The sequence below is a fragment of the Anneissia japonica genome, unplaced genomic scaffold (assembly GCF_011630105.1).
Source record: "Anneissia japonica isolate Jap-2015-1 unplaced genomic scaffold, ASM1163010v1 scaffold351_len699533_cov169, whole genome shotgun sequence".
In the NCBI taxonomy this organism is placed as follows: domain Eukaryota; kingdom Metazoa; phylum Echinodermata; class Crinoidea; order Comatulida; family Comatulidae; genus Anneissia; species Anneissia japonica.
The window spans coordinates 114107-139910 of NW_022685600.1; the positions used below are offsets into that span (position 1 = coordinate 114107).

Here is a 25804-nt window from a genome sequence, read left to right on the forward strand (position 1 = left end):
ATTATTTATTATTTCAAGAGATATACATTTAATCATTTTAATCTTAACTGGTAGTAACTCCTCAAATAAAGCCGGCTTTATTTCTAAGACAGTCTTACTAAAATCACTTTGCTAAGACCATTGCTATAAAACGGTTTTCGCTTACCCTGCTTTGAGTATTGAAATGCAAAAAAGCACTCCCTGTTAACATAAAATTGAGGGAGCTTTTGCGCTTGCTCAAAACATGCATATTTATCAAAATGAACATAAATGTTTAGACACCGTGAAGCTTGCGTAATATTCTTCTTCCGATTCTTAGACTTCGGCTTAGGTATAGTACCTGTAACGCCATAATGAAAATGATTAATGCAGTTTTAAACCTTCAATTAGGCTAGCTGTTAGACAGCGGTATAGCATTGGTCTATAATCGTAGACCAGTAGTGACGCTCATGATTAAAGCGGTAAGACCGTCTAATGACCGCTTATAGCAGTCTGCCCTAGGATTCAGTTCCTGTCATTGTTGCAGGATTTTTTTCTTACGATCAAAAACAACTCCACCCCTAAACCTCACATTAAGATTTAGTTTGTGTAACACATCATTTGTATAATGTTTATCTAGTGAAAGGGATTTTCACCTACAAGTAGGACAATGATATATTCGCTATTGACGATTCTTGGTGCATGTGTAGTGTACTTTTTGTAATTTTTTATTATTTTTTTTTAATTTGTGGCAGGTGTTAAAGAACAGTTACAAAACTCAAAGACAGCTGCAGAAAGGTTCAAGGGTATGAGTGCAGCCTTTGAGCAGAGCTGTAAAGAACAGAATGATGCTTCAAAGACATTTAAAGAAACAATGGAAAGAAGAAATCAGGAAGTGGTTGAAGGTATTATGGATTATGATTAAGTAGAGGATTTTTATGTGTTTTTTTTATACTTTTTCCTTGCATACATTTATTGTCTTATTGTATTTGTTACAAAACAAGATTAAATCAAATTTGGTTTAGAGTAAACTCTCCATGTATTTGGATGAAGATGTTTTTATTGAAGGGTGGGATGGGTTGGTGAGGATTTATGTTGAAAAATTGGTTTTTCACAAATTTTATTGTTTAAAAAATATAATATCCCCATTATGATTAAGATCCAAGAGGATTCAATATGGTTGTTATGACAACTTCATAGTTTGATTTTCGACACAAATTAACTTTTTTAAGTTGGTAAATAATGAGGTGGGATAAGTTTATATCTTGTTATATTTATTGTATTTTTTTTTTAACTCAGCTAATCAAAAGCTGGAGGAGAAAATTCTAGAACTTGAGAAAGAAAAGGCGGAGATGAATTTGCAAAGCACCCAACTGCAAGAACTGGTTAACCAGCAAACGTCGGAACTGCGCAAAAAACTCTCCCAGGCCCAAACCCAACTGCAGGAGGCACTAGAGAAGAGCAGCGTGGCCCAGAGTAGGGAAGAAGCCGCTAGGCAGGATTGCCAGAGCCAGGCCCAGCTGGCTAAAGAGTGTCAGGATAAATATGAGAGAGAATTTCTTCTACATGCTGCTGATTTGCAACAGCTGGTGACAGTTAAGGAGCAGGTTAGGGTCAAATAGTTGATATAAATTGTTTTAGTTTGTTGTACAACTCATTTTTCTAAGACACAAAAAGCATATTTTACGAAAAACTTGTGAGCTGTTAATGAGATACGGATTTTTTAATATTTAAAAAACAGGAAAGAAAATGTGGAAAAAGGGGTGGTTACGCCTCAAAAGCCATATGCAACTGACTCCCTTGTGCATATTTTTTAAATTTTTTTTATGAAATAAATATACACATCTGAGTACTTGCTTCTATTTTCAGCTGGAAGGCTACAACAGCAAACTTTCTGAGGCTCAAGAGGCAGGTAGAAAAGCAGAGGATGCACTGAATGCCTCAAAGGTGAGTTATGTTGGGGTGAAGCTGTATTTTATTGGTTAGGTTGCTTTCCATCTTTCTTTAAGGTTCATGGTTCAAATCCTATAAAATACTATAGATTTTCATTAGTTAAGTGGAACAGTCAATCTTTCAACGAGTGGAATTATTTTTTCCATTGAGCAAATCAAAACATTCATTATTTGTGTTATATCACACTTAAAGTAGATCTTTGTCATTTGAGTGAGTTACATCTACTTTCTGAACGAAACAGTTCATTGTCTCCTAACCAACGTAAAGATTGTATTAGGTTGAAGTGTGCAATAAACGATTGGAATATGCGGCACAGATGAAACTACAACAGTGTAGGATGTCGAGGCGTGCAATGGAACAAAAAATGGACAGATGGAAATACATTTTCATGATGAGTCACTAAATGGTATAAATAACCAATGTCATGTGATACGAAATCCACCAATCAAATGACAAGGAGCTACTTAGGTGTGTTATAAAATAGAATGGATATTTTTTCAAAAAAATGGTCAACCTTAATGATAGGACAGATATTGTATTTGATTACTTTTGTAACAATTTATTGTGTTTCTCATCGCCTTCCTCTTTCACCTGACAGATTTCTTGGGATGAACAGTTACGTATTCAGAAAGAAGAGGTTTCTAGCCTGCAGTCCAGGTGTCAAGATGTAGAGAAGCAGAATGCTGTGCTTCATGAACAGCTTGAAGTAGTGAGTAATGTGAAGTGTTTAGTTGGAATATTAAATCAAGTCATAAACAGCACAAGATATGGTGCCAATATGATTTATCAAAAGTCATGATAAAATGATAGTTGGGATGACAGCACTTGTACAACTATTATTACCTAGACCACCACAAATTGACCATGAAAAGAACTACAGCTATACACCACTGATGTGCAATCTCCTTTACTGGATATGCAAATGAAGCTCAGTCAAGCTAGTACATCTGATATTACACTATCAGTACAATGTCAATGTTTGACATCTCTGCCCATGGCTTTTAATTTAATATTGACATGAGACTGATCAAATATTTGTATCTGACAGATGAAAATATTATAGTGTATTATATACCACATACATAGATTCTAAGCATCTGATTGGTTAAGAAGCAGGCAATAGCAAATATTATATACCTTATACATAGATTCTAAGAATCTCATTTGTTAAGAAGCAATAGAAAGTACTATTCCCCTCAAAAATAGTATTTTTTGCCCTGTCACACGATGTGCCATCTGTAGGCCGCATTGCTATTTTATGACATGCACGAATAGTAAAGAGGACGCGACCTCTACAACGCTGAGAGAGATTGGCCCTTCGATTGGTTAGGCCTAGGAAGTAAGCCTAGGCCTATTTGGTGTTTACTATTATCATTACTTTTTTAGGTCTTGTAGAACCTATGTATGAGGTATATAAAAAAAAAAAAGTGACTGCTCTAGATTCAGGGAACGGTGAAATATATAGCACCTCGGCGATAAGGAGACCGTTGCCTATCTTCCCTCGGGCCTTCAAGGATATATTGTATGATATATGCTTTAAATTTAGATTAACAAAAGCTTTTATAATGTACATACATTCACTTCAATACCTTGGTGTGATCTTAAGCTTCATACTCAAGCTTAGTTTGTATTTATATAGTATGTATTAAAGATGATTAATTTGTTATAATTGGTTTTACTGTGAGTATAACTGGTATGTAATTTTTATTTCCCTATTAGTTGTCAAGTAAATTTGTTAATGAGCAGGAAAAGGATGCTGCCGATGCCGTCAACATGTCATTCAGTGAGGATAAGTCTGTTGAGCAGTTATTAGAAGTTATCCGCTTCGTGCGACGAGAAAAGGAGATAGCGGAGACACGCTTTGAGGTCGTACAGGCAGAAAGTGTTCGGTTCAAACTAAACTGCAGCTTATTTGAGCGCAGGGTGGAAGAGACCCAGAAAGCCTTGACGGATGAACGAGAACGATCACAGGTAGGCCTAAGCTTTTAAACAGTGTTACTGTAATGTGAGTCTGACAGAAATTGCTGTAGAAAGGGCCTTCCAACTGCTGTGGTGAAATCCGGATCGACTTCAAGCTTTTAGCTGTCGAGTTGCTTAACCCAGGATAGGCCAAGCCACGGTTTTTACCCTTAAAAACAGTAAAAAATGTGGATTGTTGCTGTAGAAGAAGAATAAATTGCTGTAGTAAAGCCATAGCCCACAGAAACTAAAATTGCTGATGGAGTATTTTTAGGAAATTCAAATCCAGTATGTGTGCTTGAAGTTAATAATAGTTTTTGTACTTTTGTAATAAATACATGCATGCATACATAATAACCTGTTACATTAGTGTTGTATTACATCATGCCTATGTATATGCAAAGCATATATATTTGTCTCAGACTCAGAGCTTCATGTATTATTGATTTTATGGGATGTATTTTTTGTACAGCGGCATGATTGGTTGGTTTATCGAACACCTCTGCTCCAATAACAGATGTATTGGAAGAATAATTTAAATGATATAAAAGGCCATCCATAGTGACCACGCCTCAATAGGGATCAATTCTGTCGTCATTAATTACCTGGCTAGACTGATTGTTCACATTTGTCTTTAGAACGCCCTTTGAAGATACTGGAATATGTTACACTTCATTGAAGATTTTACAACCGCATTGCCCTCATTCATCTGAGTATTGGTACTGTCGCTTTGAAGTAGGCCAAAGACAATAACGAATTAGTGACCAAAACAAAGCTGCTGTAGACACAATGATAAGCCTCCACTCAAATAAATTTTAATAGTTTTCAAACTTCTCAAACTTATTTGCACATATTATCGTAAACTAATTTTATCGAAAAGCCTTGGTAAATATTCCTTTAATAACCTCCTCGCTTGAACATGGGCCTAGCCTAGACTAGAGTCATACAAACAACACTCTTCTGACTCACTGATCATCGTAGTCAAAAGAAATATCTTATTCTACAATTCAGCAATTTAAGTTTGTCCAATAGACTTTTAACTATTTGATGCAGAAATTGCAACAGAATGACTTAATGAGAGTATCTAAGCTGAATGTGCTAAATCAACGATGATCTCTAGTCAGCGCTTGATGTGTCGAGGCGCCCAAGTGATAGCCTTATGCCCCTAGAAAGTCCTCTCAAAACTCTTCATATTTTTAGTCTGAATGGAAATTTAAATCAAATCAACTCAAAATGTATACGTTATTATAAAAAGTATCTTCTATACTAACTTCATTACATTTTAGAGGATTTAATATACCACTTTCGACTCCGCTCAATGCATTAGCATAGCTCTTTGGGCATGTTTACAACTTTAATACCCACTAGGCGAAATTGTGATGATGTCAACTTTGGTGACTAATTTGGTCATTAATTATGTTGCCTAACACAAACCATTATTTTGGGCTAATCCTTGCCAAACCAAATAATCAGCGAACCCTAGTTTTTTGGCCTTATATTCTCTAATACCTAGTTTTACAATTTTTACTAGGTGCACATTACCATGAAAATATACATATTTTATTACAGGTTGCAGCTCAGACTCGAGCACAGCATGAAGATTTGGTCAGCAAATTGGAAAAATTAAATGTTCTCACTGATAGTAATAAACTTCTAAGAGAGGAAAAGGAAAAGTTGGAACAACAACTGCAATGTATGGAAGCAAAGGTAAAAATGACCTGTCTCTGTTGATCTCTTGCATATCCATTTTTATTGATGTATAAATGTTAGTATTCCTATTTCTCTGTTTTTTGATTGGCTGTTACATTACTCTTGCTGACAACAGGATACAAATGCTCTGCTGTTGTTGAGGTATGGAGGTATTTTTGTTATCAAAAACCTATAAATGCAGATTATACATACTCCATATTTGTTTTAGCTTTGACTTTTGGCACTGGCAGGGATGCCTCTACATACAGTAATATTAATATTGGCATTAGTTTGTACGGCACTTTTGTCTAATGGTTCAGGTGGTAGAACAAGTGTTCTCGGATAAGGACTATAAACCTCAGGCCCAGTTTTGCCCACAATTTGGCTCATGTGAACTTTAATGAAACCAGTACATCTTTTGAGACAAGTATTGGAGTTACCCCATAATACTGGTCCATACAGCCCCTGTTGTGGACAGACAAGAGATAGCTGGTAATGTTTTACCAGGTAGCTCAGACACTAAGAGATTCCTAGGGAGAAACCAAGTTATTGTACGAGGTAGTCCACACCCCAGTCGCTTTGAGACTTTGGTAAAAAGTGCTATATAAATCCAACTACATTACAAGGGCATGTGCACTTAAACTACAAGATGGCTTATTGATAATTGTCTGCATACTCCAATTTGTACAGTAAATTGAATGATAAATTAAAATCAGATTAATGTAATAATTACTAAGAGGTGCTACCAAATACATATTGCACTATCCCGACCTTGATTATAAGTCACGCCTCGTATCTTGACTTGTTACCGTTGTCTTTTAGGCGTGAGATCACAGATTTCCTTATTTTTTTAGAAAAGTTTTTTTTGAATTTATGAAATTTCTATTGATGACTATTTGCATTTTAATTACTCACAGGGCTGTCCTACCACCAGACTTTCTTCTGATCATTCATTTTATCTGTCCCTCGACGCAAAACCAAATCCCATAAATCGTTTTATTTTCAACGAATAGTGCCTGGGATAACCTTCCTTTAGCAAATCAATCAGATTCTTCTTTTTCATCTTTCAAAAACAAAGTGCTTGAATTTTATAATACTAAATTGAAATCTAATTTTCTTCCTGATAATATTTGCACATGGATTTCGTTTTGTCACCACCCTGGCTGTTGTTAGATAACGAACATTTTCTATTCAAATTTTTTTTTTTTGTTATTTGCAAATTGGACAAATCTTTATTTTTATGCAACTTGTATTTATTTTTATAGTTTTAATTGATCTATCTCCGGTGGTAAGACGCCTCTGTAGAGGTGCTTGTTCACCTGTTATGTACATATGCCTTTCTGGTGTTTTTGTTTAGATCCAGTTAAAGTTGAATAAAATAAAAAATAAAATAAATACATTAAATTCAAAATATACCAAATCAATTTTGAAATGAAATATTGCACTCCAAACAGAAATTGAATAGATTATTGTCATTCTTCTTGCAGATTAACAAGCTTGAGTCTGATATTGCTCCCTTACAAGAAACTAATAGAGAGCTGATCGTTCAAAAGTATACTTTATCGGCGGAGAAGACTTCATTGACAAATGAGGTTACCCGATGGAAGGAACGAACCAATAATCTCATTGAAAAAAGTAACAAGGCAGATCCCGAGGAGCAGAAGAAACTTACGTAAGATAATATTATTATGGTAGAAATAATTATGAATATTTTATCAAAAATGATAAGGATGATGCCAATGAGGAGTATAATAATTAAGAGTATTGATTGTAGCATTCTTTTGAAACCAAGTAAAAGTATTTGTATTGCTACTTTTCGTTCCACTATCAGTGGATATTCATCAATCAATACCTGCATTAAAAACCAATGAAATTATTCAAAGATGATTATTAATATGATCATGTCAAGGTAATATTATGGAGGTATTAATAATAATGAATATTTTAATAAAAATGATAAAATTATAATGAAAATGGGGATGATGACTATGAGGATGATTAAGTGTAAGATAATAGTATGGTGATAGCCAAGATTATTGTATTTACAGATATATATTATGATATATAATTATATTGATAATGATGATGACAGTTTAAGTATCAGCCACTGCCAGATTTTTTTAGCCAATTTTAACATTTTTCCGAAGCTCATTGAGAGTGCATATGTGATCAGATTTTGTTTGTACATGTATTGGGATTGTATTATAATTTCAAAGGTGGTTTATTCAATTAAGGTATTTTAAAATTTAAGTTTGGTTATTCCACAGTGAAGAACGAGATAATAATCGAAAGACAATCAAGACCTTAACAGAAGAGCAATTCCGCAACAAGTAAGAAGATCGTTCTTGTCACTTCCCAGTGTTATTATACCGTATATACTCGCGTATATGGTGACCCGCATATAAGATGACCCACGAGTTTTGAAAACTTTTTGGACTATTTTTGTATGTCAGCGCATAAGATGGTGGCCCTTTTCACCGTCGGAATTCATTCTTTTTGCACGAAAGCCAAACTTGATTTAAAGAATCTCAAATTTGTTTGTCACACATAAAAGACGACCTGTTTTTCAACCATAATTTGCTATTTTAATCCTCGTCTTATTTGCATGTATATACGGTATTTCGTCAATATTGTTTGTTGTGTACAAGTTGTGCTGGTTATTTATTTATTTATTTTTTCTTTTTCTTCAGAGCTGAAATATCTCGTCTCAACTCACAGTTAACATCATCTCGGTAAGTTTTTGAAATATATAACATGTCCGTGAACTTTTCAAATTAGAGATTAATTGTTTATATCTACAATTAATTAATGAATTAATAAAAAATTTTTCAGTATATTATTGGGCTTAATAATTTTATTTTATGGCTTTCAAGCAGAATGAATACAACTACAACTATGGAATATGGTGTCGCCGCGCGTTTTCCCATTACACCTTGAAAAATTCCTAGGGAGAACACTGAGATGAATGTTTAAATTGTAACTATTATTTAACTAATCCTGTTTTGTTTGAAATTGAAATTATTGTATTTTTCATTTTTTATCATGAGCCTCTTTTGTGCAATTGTCGATGCTCTCTTTTTGTATTAAGGGCAATGGAAATAAGTTTATTATTAAACTTTCTTAGATAATGTTGTCAATAGTTTCGTTTTATGATGTTTTTTTCTTCTATTTTAAATTTGAATGAACTGAATAAATCTTAACTAAACTAAATTGCCATAACAAGTAGTTTTTTTTTATTATTTAGATCTGAGATTTCAAGAATGAACCTGACCCACAGTAATGCTCAGTAAGTTTATTCTAAAGAGTTTTTATACTTATTTTTAGCAAAGAAGATATTTGCGATATACAAATTTAATTTGATTTAATGATTTATTGATTTATTGATTAATTTAGTTTTTTATTGATTTATTCATGTATTGATTTAGTTATTACTTTTTTATTTTTAGATTTATTGATTGGTTGGTTGGTTGGTTAATTGACTGAATCATTGTTAGATTGATTAATTATAGTAATCAATTGATTTGGTGCTTGGCTGATTAAACGATTGAGTAACTTTAATTATATAAAAAATTATAATTTCATTTAGTATTGCATATCAATGGCAGTGTAAAGTTTATCTTGAATTTTATTCAATTAAACACATTCTCTGTTCTATAATTAGATCACAACACAAGCTTGAACTTGCGAAAGTGAAGTAAGTTGCTACCTTATTTTGGGTATAATTTTAACTAAATGATATTAGATTTGCAATTTGCACTTAACCCTCTGGATACCGGATTCTTTTGTAGTGTAACAAGGTTTTTTGCTTTTTTTGAGTATACGTCGTTCTGGTGGATTTTTGGGAACTTTCTGTAAATTATACAGAAAAATGTTTCTAAAAACAAAGAAAGCTTATAGAATAAGCTTTCATTTGATGTATAATTTATATTTTTGGGAATTTTTTTTCATAATATATATATAATATAATAGAAATGACAGAAAAATGCTACATATAAATTGTCAGCAAAAACCGAAAAAAAAAAAATTTATAGCCAAAAAAAAATAAAAACAAATATAAAACATTCCTATTCCACACAGTTATATAATTTATTTACCCAACCATCCATAACTATAAGCGCGATCTTTCCATTCAAAAGCGACGACTACCCTCACATTTCTAGGCCTAGGCTCATCTTCATCAAGAATATCTCCGCCGTCAGAACTGCTTGAAGCCCCACCGTCATCATCGCTAACAGGCACGTCTAAGTCTCTCACATCTAAAAATTCACCTTCATCGCTGTCTGAATCAAAAATCAGGTCAATCGCTTGCTCAGCTGTGTACACATCTTGTGCGGCCATTTCGAAAAATTTTTGAAATTAATAACAATTTCAAATTGATATTTCTAAACATTTTTATATAAGCGCATGTGAGTTCTTCACAGATTCCGAAAAACAAAAGCTTCACGCATGCGTGTTCAAAATTTCTGACGTATTGGAGCTAAAATAAAAACAGAAGAGCGATTTGAAAACCACCTATTTTTTAGTCACGAAATTTCGATTGCAGTCGAAAATGGGAATTCTCGGTTTGAGGTCAATTTCGACTACAGTCGAAGACGGTATCTAGAGGGTTAACATTGGTAATATGTTTAAAGTACAGGTCAACCTCTAATTAAAGACCCCCAATTATAGATTACCTTCAATTAAAGACCACTGTTCTCTGGTCCTAATTCGACAAATGTCTTTCATCTTTATTTTAATTAGAGACCAACATAAAACAAAAGTAAAATTGTATATTATGTTTAATGAAATTAAGTATTCATTGACAACAATTTTATGAAACCTCCTTAAATCCTATTATGTCTTTTTACATGCAATAAGTACACAATTAATAATTTAAAATATTTATTTGTTAATCCTAGTGAGGCACTAAATGCATCAAAGAAGACAGTTGAAGAGAAGATAAAGGATGTGGAAGAACAGAAGAAGACTATTAATCAAGTGAATATTTATATATTATTCAATTTGTTATGTTTACTTTTGTGTTGCACTGGTAGAATTATCTGCTACAGTACATAGGATGGGGTAATACTACAGTCCCCTGGTGACTGGAATCATAGGCAGTCATATACAGTGTACAACACAGCTCTCAAAAATGAATTAAAACATCATGTGTGCATGACATCAACCATCTTTGGCTGGAAAACGCTTTGTTTACTGCCTGACACCAAGCATCCGTAAAAAGTAACATTAAAACTGGGAATGAATTGGTACAAAAGCACTGCATAAAGGTTGGTTAAAGCACACTGGAAACATCACAGTTTAGGTTCGGTCCTCAGTATTAAATCAAAAATTGACTTTTAACCTCCGATCCATTTTTATGCCAACCCCTAATGTACAATTATATCCATTATTGATTCACAAAGGATTATACCACTCTTGTATAAACCTGGGGCTAATTCTGACTAGTTCAAAATCTTGCAAAAGCCAATACACCATAAGATTTAGGAAGAATACTTAAATCTTTAAAGCCAGACTCCAGAGTTAAATAGAGTGATTTTAGTAAGACACAGAAAGGGTGTTTGCCAAAAAAACGCTGGAATAGATATAGAGATTTTTTTATATTTAAAAAAAACTGGTGTAAAAAAGGGTGGTTTTTATTGGTATTCAAGAGAAAAACACAAATGGCATCATTATTTTTGATACAGTAAATAAAATAAGAAATATCTAAAAGCTGTTGTGTTTGCAATATTCATCACTTTACGCAATAGGACGGGAAGACGGGTAGACGGTGGTTTTGTGCTCATCAGAGCGTGAAGACCACAGCAAACAATAGGGCACCTAACCCGAACTGCTGTTGTCGACGGCCTCATGCGTAAAGTGCCTAGTATGCCGAAGAAGACCCCAGCTTGTTACACTTACCAGTTACTGTTCTTATTCTGTTTTCTTTAGGTGAGGAAGATCGGGCGTAAGTACAAGTCACAGTTTGACGAACTGAAGCTTCAGTTTGATACGCTTCAGGCCAAGGTTAAGGAGGATGAAAAACAGCAGGCTGCGGCCACGCCCCAAGTTGGTCCAGAAACGGAGAGCAAGCTAAAGACTCTTGAAGAGCAGGTCAAGACTTTAACGGAGGTGAGTACAGCCGCGGCGGATCCAGGAATCTGAAGTAGAGAGGGCCAGGGAGGCAGAAGGAGGATCTAGAAGAAAATGTATGATTATAGCACCTCAAGATGCCAGGAAATTGCACTTTCAAGGCTTAAATTTGAATACATTTTTTTTTTTTTTTTAATTAACTCTATTTACCAGTAAACAGGTCTGTGCTTGATGGATCACCAGCAGTAAAAATGTTACAAATAAAGCATGGCTGTGATACAGTAATTAACTAATGTAGTGGATTTTCAGTATTAGATACACATGTGCCAATGCCTATAACAACTCCATATATAATGTCGTCTTTGAGAGAGAATATGTTTTGGTCACATGCATAATTTATTGCAAATTAACGCACTCTGGTTTATGTTAATATCCGTTGTCAACGTTGTCTATTTTACGAACCAGCTGAGTGAAAATAATACTAAAACGAAAAATCGTTGTCAACGAAACGAACCAGCTGAATACTGCCAATGTAAACATAAACTCTGCTGTAGTGCCAGTGTATGTGATTATGGCTAAACAGTATTCTTTTTTTCATGGTCATAATCTTTTTTTGTTGCTTTCTTGTTTTCTTATATTCTTAATTTTAAATTATTCTCCCTCTACAGGAAACAACCCAAATGAAAGAAGAGAATGAGAAAATGAAGGTAATTATTACTATTGTTAGAAATAGTGTTAATAACGAGGATAATATTTAAAACGAAAATATAAGTACGGCATATGTTTTTTGTAAATTAATGCATCATTTCAGTCATTTGGCTGCTGAATACTAAAATATTCATTGTGATGATGATAATTAATATTATTTGTTTACATTATGGTTTTTATTAGAATAATAATTATATCAACCATAAAACACTATTTTTATATTGTATTTAGAATATAACCATTTTTTCTCTATTTTGTTATTGAAATCAATGAATTCTTTTCTAAATATATTAATATTACATTACATTCTTTTTCTTTTGGTAGTAGTGAGATCTGTGTTATAATATACTGTGAAGCTAAACAGTTTTAATCAACAATTAATATCATGTCAACCATAAAACACTATTTTTATATTGTATTTAAAATACATCCATTTTTTCTAATTTGTTTTTGAAATCAATGAATTCTTTTCTAGATATGATATTACATTACCTTCTTTTTCCTTTGGTAGGAGTGAGATCTGTATTATGATATACTGTTAAGCTAAACAATTTTAATCAACAATTCTTTTTTGTTAATCATTTTAAAGTTTGTCAAATATTACCATTATTTTGTTCTTTTGTACTAATCATGTCATACACAATAACGTTTTTTTTTTAGACACAATTAACAGAAAAAGATGAGAAAGAAGAGAAGTTTAAAAATGCCCTGCAGGGTACAAGGAAACGCATGACAACCCTAAGTAGTAAGTCAAAAAATTCTGTGGGTTTGATTTACAGTACACACAGTGTAAAAGTATAGGAAAAGGTTTATTTAAGATCACTTTTATTTCAAATATCAAAAATTTATACAATATAAAAATATAAAATGTGTATAAATTGTGATTTTGAAAAATAAAAGGAAACATATAAATACTCCCTAGACGAGTGGCAAAGTATATTCAAAGAAATAACACGCAGAAGGGAGGGGCAGAGCCCAAACATTGACAAAAACAAAACGGACAAGAAGACAAAGAACAAAGGAAGACAGACAAAAACGTCACCAATAAGTTGCACATTTAGCCTCTGAGTATTCCCTGCTGCATTACAATATTAAGCCCGAAATGGAAAGGTTTGTTTAAATCTTAAGTAAGGGTTGATCGATCCAAGTGGGTTCATTTTTGTGGTGGAAAATGCTGAAAGAAGATATAATTGCAAGTTTAGAGATTGTTTGATTAAAATCTTTAAATGGAAGCGGCCTGTTGCAGAGAGAGGGAATTGTTTTCAGCCGATTTTCATTTTTACGATAGATGAACCCACGAGAACGGATTTCGATGGCAAGCAAATTAGCAGTGTGTCCGGAGTCTCGAATGTCGTTAATCAACGGGGTGTACTTATTGCACATAAAAATATGGACATTAGCAATGCCCGTCTCAAATGGGACAGAGAGTTCGATAACTCCCGCCTACGAATGGATAGCAAGAAAGGCAATACGATTGTTTAAAATAGAGTTTACATACTTATTCTAGAGTTCCCTGTGCATTTTAAGCTTAGAGATTTGCATGATTCTTTGTAAAACTTGAGCTAGCCTAGAAATCGTAGTGTGTGTCCCACTCGCAGTTTGTGGATTGCATACCTAAACAGGCCGTAGTTATGGAGGGGCCTAAGCCTTATTCTTTAAAAAATCTCAATATTTCAGGCCAGTGTCTTTTGGAAAATATGCAAATCATTATGACCATATTCTCCATTTCAATTTCCAACCAATTTGGTATAGCATACTGGCATTGGGAGAGATGTTTTTCCTTACCCGACGTGTAATCATACTGAATACTCAGTACGTCCCCAAATACTAGCGATTCAAGTGATTCGGGTGGGAATCGAACCCACGACCTCCAGGTATCTAGCCTGATGTCTTAACCACTAGAGCTTGCGAGTGTTATTCGGATATGAATTATGGTAGGGCAAAACATCTCTCCCATGATAACTTCCTGACGCAAACTCATATCCGAATAGCATACTGGCATTCCAACGTTATTCAATATCAGCTATGCGCATTACAGCAGAAACACTGTAAAGACACCATGTGTTTTGTTATTACTAAACATCACTGGCACTGTTTACAATTTACTGTATACCCACTATAGGTTATGTGATCCTAGTTGCCAATTTTGTCTATTCATATGTACATCGTTTTGTCAAATAAAACACCTTGTAACAAGTTGGAACAAGGATCGATGTGATCTTAATAAAGTCTCAAAGTAGTAATAACTGTAATATCTCATAACCTTTACCAGCCCCTAAGAGGACTGTAAAGATTTAGATTTTACAACATATACTTTGCGCTTGCTACAATTTACAGTTTATTTTTATTACTGTTAAAGCCAGATTCCTGAGGAAAACATAAATTTGATTGGTTGTACAACTTTGGAACAGTTAATTGAAATACAGATTTTCAATATTTAAAAAGTGGGGGAAAAAGGGGCATAACCACCATTTTTTTACCTTTCCACCTCCCCACTTCATCTCCCCTTTTTTATTAAATATTCAAAAATCTATCTTAAGTTTTTTGTCAAACACATTTTTTGTCTTAGAAAAATAAGTTGTACAACATATCAAAAAATGTTTCTCACCCCCCCCCCTCCTTCCAGAGCCTGGATGACATAGATGAGTTAAAAGGTCAAGTGCAGGCTTCTGAAATCCTGTCAGCAGAGCAGGATAGGCAGTCAAACAAGGCAAAGGAGGAGTATCAAATTCAGCGGAGGAAGCTGGAACACCAACTCAAAGAGGCTAATGAACAACAGGTAATTACTATAATTACTCTCCAGTGATCGAAATAAGGTTTGTCTGCTTGTCCCAGCCAACCAAAATGTCCCACGGACAACCAGAACTATAAGGCAACTTGTCCGTGGGACAACCAAAAAATTTTGGACCCAAACCTCACCTCGAGTAATCGTTTTTTGCCTCCCGAATTTACTGCGTTGTTATCACGGGCGCGGCCATTTTTGATTTGCCGAATAACATGTTTTCTCACGTTTTGGTCCGAGACTTGAACTGAGGCGCCCTTACGCGTGTTACTTATACTGTGGCGGGCCCATAGAGATATAAAGAATACTAGAGCGCTAACCGCAATGTATTCGATGTTTGCAGAACTGTGCGTGTACCATCCAAGATGGCTGCCAATCAAATTTCGCTAAACACCATCGTTTGCAATTGCGCCCTCAATTTACTCAGAAAGTTCAGTACAGCTAGTTACCCGTATGTTTGAAACTCGAGCGTTGCTGTGTTTGGGTGTAATGTACACGATTTTAATTTTCATTCTTTGGTACTTTATTTTTGAATAAGATGCTCCACTTGGCCTCGATTTGGCTACAATAGTTTTGTTATTACCGTTACTCATTATCATTAATGAAATAATAGTCAGTCAGAGGGCTTATTAATATGTAATAATATGTATACTAAGCCTGAAGGTGGCGCTTTACTACGACGGCCATCTTGGATGGTACACATACATAACTCTGCATTGCTGCGCCATCTTGTCAGCACTCTAGTTGTTTAATAGCTCTATGGGTGGGCCATACAACAAGGCAAAGAAAAAGAAAAGAAATTATTTTTGCAATGTTTTTATTTTCATTCAAAGCAGCAGGTTAGCATATTCCATCTAACCCGAACCCCCAGGTCATCCTATAGTGATGGAGCCTGGCTAATGACTCATGCATACATACAGAAAGCACTCACCATGCAGCTATGTTACAAAGCAGGTTAGCATGTTACAGAGGGTGACTAAGAGCCAAAGGGTGCATAATGGAAAGGAGAGAAATTAAAATTATCAAATACTAGTACTAAAAGCAGTGTAAATTACCCAAACCCATGCTCTGACAGTGCTACAAAAGCAGGAGGGAAAACAGTGCAAGGCAAAAATGAAGCAAGCAACAGATAATATACGGACAAATAAAAATATTTGCGGACAACCAAAGCTTCCATCTAGGTTGTCCGCTGCTCTAGGTTTCGAACACTGCTTTCATTTATCCCTGTAAATGCATTACATAAGAAAGATATTTGTTTTCCCTATTCTATCAAACTGCTCCACCTGTAAATTATTCGTCTTTTGGAAATGTTTCTTTAATCCATTGTTCCTGTTACAACTTTGCAAATATATGTAGTACATTGCTGTTAAAAGTAGGGTTTGTCTCTCAGTGCGCTGCTGCCGAATTGACCATCATGTGTTCCGAAGCATCGTACTACCAAGAAACCCCAGAAGCCCAGCTAAAGGTTTCAATAAACTTTTCCGCTAAGCCACTGACCATTGGGTAATGTTGCTAATGTCCAAGAAAACAGCGTAAATGTATGTAAACGTGTGTTTGTGGGACATGTGCGTTTGCGGGACATGTGCGTTTGCGGGACATGTGCGTTTGCGGGACATGTGCGTTTGTGGGACATGTGCGTTTGCGGGACATGTGCGTATTCTTGGCCCTGTTCTGATTGGTGAGTTTCTAAGTTTGATTGACACACCCGAAAGGTCCATTAGTGTGAGAAGGGGCCTAGTTGGAGATGGTTGGTGCTTGGTATCTATTTCAGGTGCCTTACATATAAAAGTTTATTTTTAATGGGATATTTTGCAGATGAAACTAAAAAATGAGCTGGCACAACAGAGGCAGAAGGCACAGAAGGATTTGGAAGACGTTCAACAAAAGGTAATAAATCATGATTTAAATATCTTTGTATATTTATGTACAGAAAAATAACCATGAAATATCCTAATTCTACATGAAAATCAAACAAAGAAAATGGCAAGAAAGCAGTAGAATCATTTTCACTGCTCTGTTCTGTAGCATTTTGAAGCCTAATGTTAATAAAGACTCACCGGAACTGTATTTTTCCCTTCTTGAAACACATTATAAAAAAGAAAATCTCATTTTCCTTTTTAGTATGAGCAAATCACTTGCATAACATTTTTGTTTGTTTTATTTTATAAGTACAATAAGTTTGGAGTCTGTCTTGTGGTTATTTTAATGAATACATATACTATACACATATACACACCCACACACACATACATACATATAAAATAATAATTCAATAATAATAATAATTCATCCCTATCAGGATTTGAAACCGTAATCTACTATCTATGCAGAGGCCTTAATCCCAATTAAGGCAACCAAGTTCACATTCAATTATAAAAACTTACAAAAACGTAAATGCATATATGAATAAAAAATATCCTTGCTCATTACTGCTAGTGACTAATGTCTTTGTAGAGTTGAAGTAGTAACTTAACAGACAACAAAGATGCTTTTAATTGAAAATAGATAATTTAACATATGAATAAATAATGAATAGTACATTTTCTGCTTTTGTCTAGTTCTTTAAACTCCATAGTAAAAAGTCTGTAAATTATAAAAAAAGAAAATTAGAATTCTGTCTCGTTAAACGTTTAATTTTTTATCGTAATTGAACAATTATAATTTGACATGAATTTTAGGAGTATATTTGAACAGTATATCTGTAATGTTTTGGTATATTTAGTGTCAAGAGCAACAACGTATCATCAACGATCAACAGAAACAACTACAGACACAACAGCAGCAACAACAAGTCCTGGTAGCATCAGAGAGACCAAGGTAATAACGACCACTGTATTAACATATGACCCTGATTGTTATCAAAGCCTGGACTCGTGAATTAGTTTGATAATAAAGTACTGTACAGCATTTACATTTAAATTTAGAAAGCTGGGAGCCATTTGTACTATAAAGATAAGTATAGATATACTGCTGTTTAAATTTTAAATAAGAAGGTTCTAAACTTGTCAGTAGAGAACCTTCACAAATGTATTTGGTATTGTGCAATACTTTAAAAAGATAAAACTGGCTTGGATTCGTAGCTCTATCCAAAGAAGTTTTTAAGCATTGCCTCATAGCACATTTGATAAGAGCAATCAGAGGTTGTTGGGTATGTATAACTGATAAACACATATTTGTTCAAACCACCGCCAATATTATGGCAGTAGGCTGTGGTGTTCCTGCCCTAACAGCTCGGCCATTAGACTCACAAACTAATATAACAAATCATACAAATCGTACAATTATCATGATTTGCTATTTTTATTTAGATTTTTCTCAATCATTTAATTTTATTTTTTTAGCACAACAAGAGAAGAACCCCCACCAACAGCCAACATCAAGCCAATGGCGACACCCTCTCCCACGACCGCTAAGCCTTCCCCTACCTCAAGCACCTTAAGAGCCACAGCCAGTATTCGACCAATAGCAAAGACAGCCTCATCCGTCTCCTCACCCTCAGTCACACCAACTCCCATGGCAACGGTCATGCCGCAAACGCAGGAACCCTCTTCCACTCCGTCCCAACCGCCTCCACAACCGGAGTCATCGGAAAACGAGCTGTCTACCATGACAAATGTGGTCACGGCTACACCGGTGTGGGTTGTGCCTCCAACGCAGCTTGCTCCACCTGTTGCGATTGCTGAGCCGGTGATGGAGAGCCAGCCATTGGCAGAAGAGCCCTCAACGTCACAAGGATATGAACCTGGTAAATTAGTATTAAATTATCATACTCTGGTATGATCATAGAGTTAATATTAAGAATACTAGAGTGCTAACTTCAATGTATTTTGATGTTCGAAATTGTTGTGTGTGTGTGTATACCTTACAAGATAGCTTTCGTAGATTCAGCCAATCGTAATATATTAAGCATCATTTGAATGGCACCCTCAACTAAAGTTTTGGATACAGGTATGTTGAGTCTCGAGCATTTCAGTGTAGTGTACACGATTTCAATTTTCATTCCTCAGTACTTTATTTTGAAATCAGATACTCCACTTTTTCTTTTTGGCTACAGTAGTTTAATAATTTATTAATATATTGAACAATAATTATTAATGAAATAATAGTCAGATGGCTTATTTATGGTTGTAGCATGTATACTAAATTTGAAGGTGGCGCTTTCCTTCGGTGGCCATCTTGAATGGTACACATACACAACTCTGCATTGCTTCGTCACCCAGTCAGCACTTTTAATTATTTTATAGCTCTATGGGTTTAATCCAACCTGCCATAGTTTGATTTCATTCACTTTTGGCATAAGATAATTCACAAATCATGACCCTTTAATTATTTCCCAACTTGAAAATCAAGACCTGTCTCTTATACACATCTAGATGTGTATAAGAGACAGCATCTAGGTTGTCCGCTGCTCTAGGTTTCGAACACTGCTTTCATTTATCCCTGTAAATGCATTACATAAGAAAGATATTTGTTTTCCCTATTCTATCAAACTGCTCCACCTGTAAATTATTCGTCTTTTGGAAATGTTTCTTTAATCCATTGTTCCTGTTACAACTTTGCAAATATATGTAGTACATTGCTGTTAAAAGTAGGGTTTGTCTCTTTGTGCGCTGCTGCCGTTAAAAGGAGGGTTTGTCCTGTCTCTTATACACATCTAGATGTGTATAAGAGAGCCGTTTTTATGTGTGATAACAGAACCTAAATCGAGGTAAGGCTAGGCCTAGCCTAGCAGCGCTGGATACTGCTAATGTTTTCGGTGCCTACGATATTTCTTCTCACGACCTATCGCAAAATCAAAATGAAAAATTCATCCGCATTTATTTTTTGTGTTGAACACAAAAAAATCAAATTTCAGTCTTATTTTACATTTTTTTCATTCTTAGGAATGTCTAAATTCAGTTAAACTAGCAATTCCGTATTATATTTATAAATCTTTATAACATTATACAAAAATTAGATTTTTCTTAAAAACTGAAATTTTGCCGGGAACGGGGCTTTAAATTATCATACTCTGGTATGATCATAGAGTTAATATTAACAATACTAGAGTGTTAACTTCAATGTATTTTGATGTTTGAAATTGTTGTGTGTGTGTACCTTACAAGATAGCTTTCGTAGATTCAGCCAATCGTAATATACTAAGCATCATTTGAATGGCACCCTCAACTAATGTTTTGAATACAGCTATGTTGAGTCTCGAGCATTGCGGTGTAGTGTACACGATTTCAATTTTCATTCCTCAGTACTTTATTTTGAAATCAGATACTCCACTTTTTCTTTTTGGCTACAGTAGTTTAATAATTGATTAATATTTTGAACAATAATTATTAATGAAATAATAATCAGATGGCTTATTTATGGTTGTAGTATGTATACTAAGTTTGAAGGTGGCACTTTCCTTCGGTGGCCATCTTGGATGGTACACATACACAACTCTGCATTGCTTCATCACCTAGTCAGCACTTTTAATTATTTTATAGCTCTATGGGTTTAATCCAACCTGCCGTAGTTTGATTTCATTCACTTTTGGCATAAGGTAATTCACAAATCATGACCCTTTAATTATTTCCCAACTTGAAAATCAAGACAAAGTCTTTTTTTTTTTTTTTATAGAAACCTCCGGTGGATGTGAGGCTTGCGTACAGGCAGAAAGCACAAGTGTTGCAACCATTGAACCCTCTACCAGCACAAGGCCATCTACTGAACCTACCCCCTCTGCTGTAGCTATGAAGAGGCCAAGAGATGATGATGATAATGAGAGGTGAGATTCTTCAATGTCAACTTACTATACCACAGCATTAGCTGAATTATTTTTTTTTTTGCGAACTTTGGATTGGCTTCTTTTCGAGATGGGCTTCTTTTCAAGGCTACATATGCAAAGTAAAGAGGGGGGGCTTCTTTTCAAAATGAATGCTGTAAATTTGTTTAAATTTCTATAAAACAATAAATAACGCCACTGTAACATCAATCTATATCATGAAGTGTATTTAAATGGCATTTAATCAACTAAAATACTGTCTAAACCAAGCTTTCTTTTTTTTCCCTAAAATTCATTTACAGTGTTGGTACTATCTCAAAAAGAACCCTACCCTATCTTGAAAAGAAGCCCATGGGCATTGAGCTGGACTTCTTCTTGAGGCTACTTTTGCAAACTTAAAAGGGGGGCTTCAATTCGAGATGGGCTTCATCTTGGGATTAAGCCCACAGGGCTTCAATTCAAGGTTTTACAGTATTGAAACAATTTAAAATGAGCTGTAAATTGGATAATTACATTCAATTACAGATAATTGCTGCTATCGCGTGTCGCAGACTGTGCTCTTGAAATGGGAGGGGGTGCTAAGGAGGGGGGGGGGAGAGTGAATTTAAGTGGGGCCTTTGATTAACTGAAGGGATGCTAGCTTGCACAATAAGGTGATGTGAGGTGATTTTTATCTACTTTAACATGCTTCGAACATTTTCAATGGGAATCCAAGGTTTTAGGTTGGGAGTGCCCTAGATACGCCGCTGGGCTTCAAGAACAACATACACAGAATATGATAACTCATTTTCAATGATGTGTTGCTTGTCAAAAGCTAACTTCATATTCATACAGTAATGTCTAATTGAAAATGTTTCTGTTTGTTAACAGCGAAGCAGTACCAACAGAACGAGAAAGCACGCCCCCGCTTGAAAAGAAGCAGAAAGTTCAAAAACAGGTGAGAGAAGACTGTTTAAATGAGCTATAGTAAAATGGCCATTAGCATAGCCCCCCCCCCAACGCAAGAACTTGACAAAAAAGAGTACTGTTATTGAAAATGTGTATGTCACTGCAGAGTGGATCTGATCAGTCTATGTAAATATTAGAGGTATATAAAATAATATTGGCATGGTATATCTAGAGCACACATACAAACATATACTTAGTCTCCGACGACTTTAAAAAGAAAAATAGAAAACTTCATATAAATGTAGCTGACAACTGATAACAAGATTTGTGCAATTGACATTTCTTTGTGTATTTCCTTAAAGGGTGAAGCGTCCCCTGAACCAAGTAAGCAAAGCGATCAGCCGAAGGAAGAACCCGTTCCGGAAGACAGCAAAGAAGCACAGGCTCTTCCCCAAGAAGTTGTCCAGCCGCGCGAGGATCCTCGCAGGGAGAAGCAGCCACAGCGAGTTACGCAGCAGCAAGTAGAACAACAACGTGAAGCTGTACAACAAGAGGCTAACCAACAGGATGGTCAGCAGTATAAACCGCCACCATGTGTCAACAATGACGATGATGAGGTTCAGTTTGTTGATAGTGAAGGAGACGATGATGCTGGGATTGGCATTGCCCTTGGAGATGAGGAAAGAGAAGATAGTGATGTTATTGTCCTTGAAAGTGAAGATGTAAGCAATGCAAAATATTGTTTTCCTCCTACTATTATTGAATCATCATTCAAAGTTTCCAACTCCAAGGGCGGATTGCTATAAAACGTTCTTAACTGGTAGTCCTCGAAATACAGTCACATCCTGACTGTCTTCCTAAATAAAATCCGATAAGACCATTGCTATAAAACGGTGTTCGTTTAGACCGTGATGAGTATTGAAACGCTAACAAGCTCTCCCTAGTAACAAAATTGAGGGCGCTCTTACACATACGCCACACTCGCTCGATTCATGTATGCACACTGCACATGTATCAAAATGATCGTAAATAAATGAAGACTGGTTTTTGGAGATGATGAGAAGTTCGCGGAGCATTTGCCTTTTGATCCTTGGTCTTTGACGATCTAGGTCTAGTACCTGCAACACCTACTTCTTCGAGAAGGCTTTGAAATTTAAGACGGCTAACTAGTTAGAGCGCAGTGTAGCAATGGTCTATAATCATGGACCAGTAGTGATGTCACGATTAAAGCCGGCTAAACGTCGAAACATTTCAAAGACCGCTTATAGCAATCCGCCCCAGTTATGATTTCCTAGCACTAAAATGCAATCACTGCTTCCAACCGCTCCTAAAATAAAGAGGATTGATTCTAGTAATATTAAGGCCTAACCCTTAAGGTGGGAGGATCAAAGCTTCGATTTCTCTTGTGTTTTTTGGCAAGGCACTTTATCGCCCGTATTCTTAAAACGAACTTTAGTCAAACTTTGAACTAGAACTTGATTTAGTCCCAGTGGTAACTTGAACATAAATTTGTATTCATAAACAACGTAGTCGAAGTTCTAACTACGACTAAATCAAGTCCTAGTTTTAGTTCAGCTGAAGATGACTGGCAAGCAATGACTGTCAAACCAACCAATGAAAAGAGCTCATTTTAATAGCAGACAAAATTTTAGAGATCCGGCAACACGGGTGAATATAAAGCTGCTGTCTGGCCTTCAAAAAAATATTTCCTCATAATTCTTAATAGATAATCATTCGCTTAATTAATTTCCTATAATAATAAATATTATTAGTCATTAACATATAATGATAGAGAATTTGAGCAGTACTATGATAGTTGAGCCCGAGCGAGGGCGGCGCCATCTTTGTTGTCGTTATGGTGAAGCTATGTGACCACAACACTAGGGGATATTTATCCCACGTTTTTAGTAGGGGTAAATACTTCAAGTCGGCGATTTAGCCCAACCCTAGGCTGACTAAAATTATTGGCCTGCGGAGGTATAATTTTAGTCAAGGTTGGCGTGATTCAGTCGTAGTGCATTTTAAGAATACAAAATGATGCAATTTTTAAGTTTTTTAAAGTTGGTTTTAAGAATACTGGGGTATGTTTGTCTCTCACCACCCAGGAGTATAAATGGGTACATGGTAGGATGATGTGGCATTGAATGTATTAGCATTAAATTGCAAGCACGACTAGGAATGCTCCCCAGGACCCAAATGGCACCGGTATAAAACCCTATATTATTTATTTATTATTATTGTGCTCCAACCTCACTGTGTTGTACTGGCCAGGTCTCACTTTTTACCATACAAAGCAATAATTCTGAATAATACTTCAAACAGGTTATATTTATTGTGCAGCAGGAAAATGTTTCATGTATACGAAAGGCAACAACTCACAAAATTTCTTCCATTTACAAGTAATCACAGCCACTCCAAGTAACAAAATGATTTGTTTTATTAGGATGAAGAGGTTTTTGAAGGACAACAAAGGAAAGATGAAGAAGATGATGACGAAGATGAGGATTATGAAGAGTACGAAGATGAATTTGAGGTAATAGGGTATACTACCCTAACTACCTTAATGATACACAGATTTGTACTACGACAATCATTAGTCAATCATTGAATAAACACTTGTGATAGGTTTTTATGGATGTAATGCATGAGTTTTCAACAGTGGCGTAACAAAGAGGCCAGAGTCCCCGTGCAGGGGATCTTTAGGGACCTAGGCAGGGGGGTGCGAATTCCCCTCCTCCGGTCGCTCCAGCGTTGTATTTAAAATTAATCTTTTACACATTTAAATTCTATGTTTATGTATCGTGACTTTACCCTGAAAAAGCATACTCAATTTCAACTAAAATATCACTAATAAACATATTACAATAAATACCAAACAAAACGAGCCAATTAAAATCAATATATTTTTTTTTGGACATTTATTTTACAAAATGTAGACTGGTGATAGTGATGATAATAAAAATGCCCCAAATTTTGGCCCCTATTTTGATGTAATTGAGAACCCTGGCCTTATATAGTGCTTTACCTCATCTACAAAGTTTTTTTTCTTTAGATTTTAATTACTGATTATAATATAATATAATATAATTTAAGAGTTTTGTTTTTGTTTTTTTTTCAGGAAACAGATATGGATGAGATTGATGAAGAAGAAGAAGGAATGGACAGAGGAGATGAGGAAGAAGATGATGATGATCCAATGGAAGATGATACAAACGAAGTTGTAGAGATTATTGGTAAAAAAATATTTACTTTTTTTTTAAAAATCATCTGACAATACCAACTATATCGCTATAATGTGTAGGTTATACAGGGTTGTAGTTGTAGAAAACTGAAAATGGTTGACAGACATTTTAAGGGTGTGTGGGTGGGTGATAACATTGTTAAACTCATCATAACTACATCCTCTGTTATATATTAAACAATTTGTTTTAATAGAAGCCAAGCAACCAAAATTATAACAAACAAATAAAACATATTATATTTGTTTTTTTCATCCTTATTTTCCTTTATTTTTATTTTTTCATTTATTTTCTGTCAGATGAGGATGATGACGATGATGTCATGGAAACACATCAAGACTCTTCTAGAAGCAGTTCCCAGCAGCATGTCTCACCCTCTCTGTTAGGTGTTGTACCCCCAGAGCAGAGCCAATCATCTGCACCTCTTCATCACGTAAGTACCTTGGTATTTTTACATGTAGGATTTTTGAAAGATACTTTCTATGATAGCAGCAGTTTGGCCTACTGTACATAAATTAACTGTAGGCAAATGGTATCTCTGTTTGACCTCTTGATAAGTATATTAAAAATAAAGCACAACTACTAGCCTCCCTCTAATTAAAGACCTCTCCTATTGAAGACCACCTCCAATGGAAGACCACTTTTGTGTAGTCCCAAATGAACAATGCGTTTTATCTTTATTATTCTAAAGAGTTAGCCCCAGTCCCAAAAGTGGTCTAAAGACCGCTTTTCATTTCAAGAAGACCTGTATCACTATTCACGAGACATATAATCAGATTTATACTTAGTTGCATATTTAAT

At 35.1% G+C, this 25804-nt stretch overlaps 1 protein-coding gene across 1 annotated transcript in view; it reads left to right on the forward strand.

Annotated features, from left to right (window-relative positions):
• LOC117111451 (nucleoprotein TPR-like) overlaps positions 1–25804 on the forward strand; it is a gene marked incomplete in the record, with an annotated part of 53285 nt that overhangs the window by 17920 nt on the left and 9561 nt on the right. The window contains 25 exon segments of the mRNA XM_033254379.1: positions 714–863; positions 1258–1565; positions 1828–1905; positions 2510–2620; positions 3631–3882; positions 5440–5577; positions 7047–7231; positions 7827–7889; positions 8250–8291; positions 8804–8845; positions 9221–9253; positions 10458–10536; positions 11488–11667; positions 12297–12335; positions 12997–13131; positions 14963–15115; positions 16934–17005; positions 17841–17935; positions 18460–18863; positions 20732–20879; positions 21747–21813; positions 22127–22486; positions 24208–24297; positions 24883–24997; positions 25303–25436. Coding sequence (XP_033110270.1) covers positions 714–863; positions 1258–1565; positions 1828–1905; positions 2510–2620; positions 3631–3882; positions 5440–5577; positions 7047–7231; positions 7827–7889; positions 8250–8291; positions 8804–8845; positions 9221–9253; positions 10458–10536; positions 11488–11667; positions 12297–12335; positions 12997–13131; positions 14963–15115; positions 16934–17005; positions 17841–17935; positions 18460–18863; positions 20732–20879; positions 21747–21813; positions 22127–22486; positions 24208–24297; positions 24883–24997; positions 25303–25436 — 3473 coding nt within the window.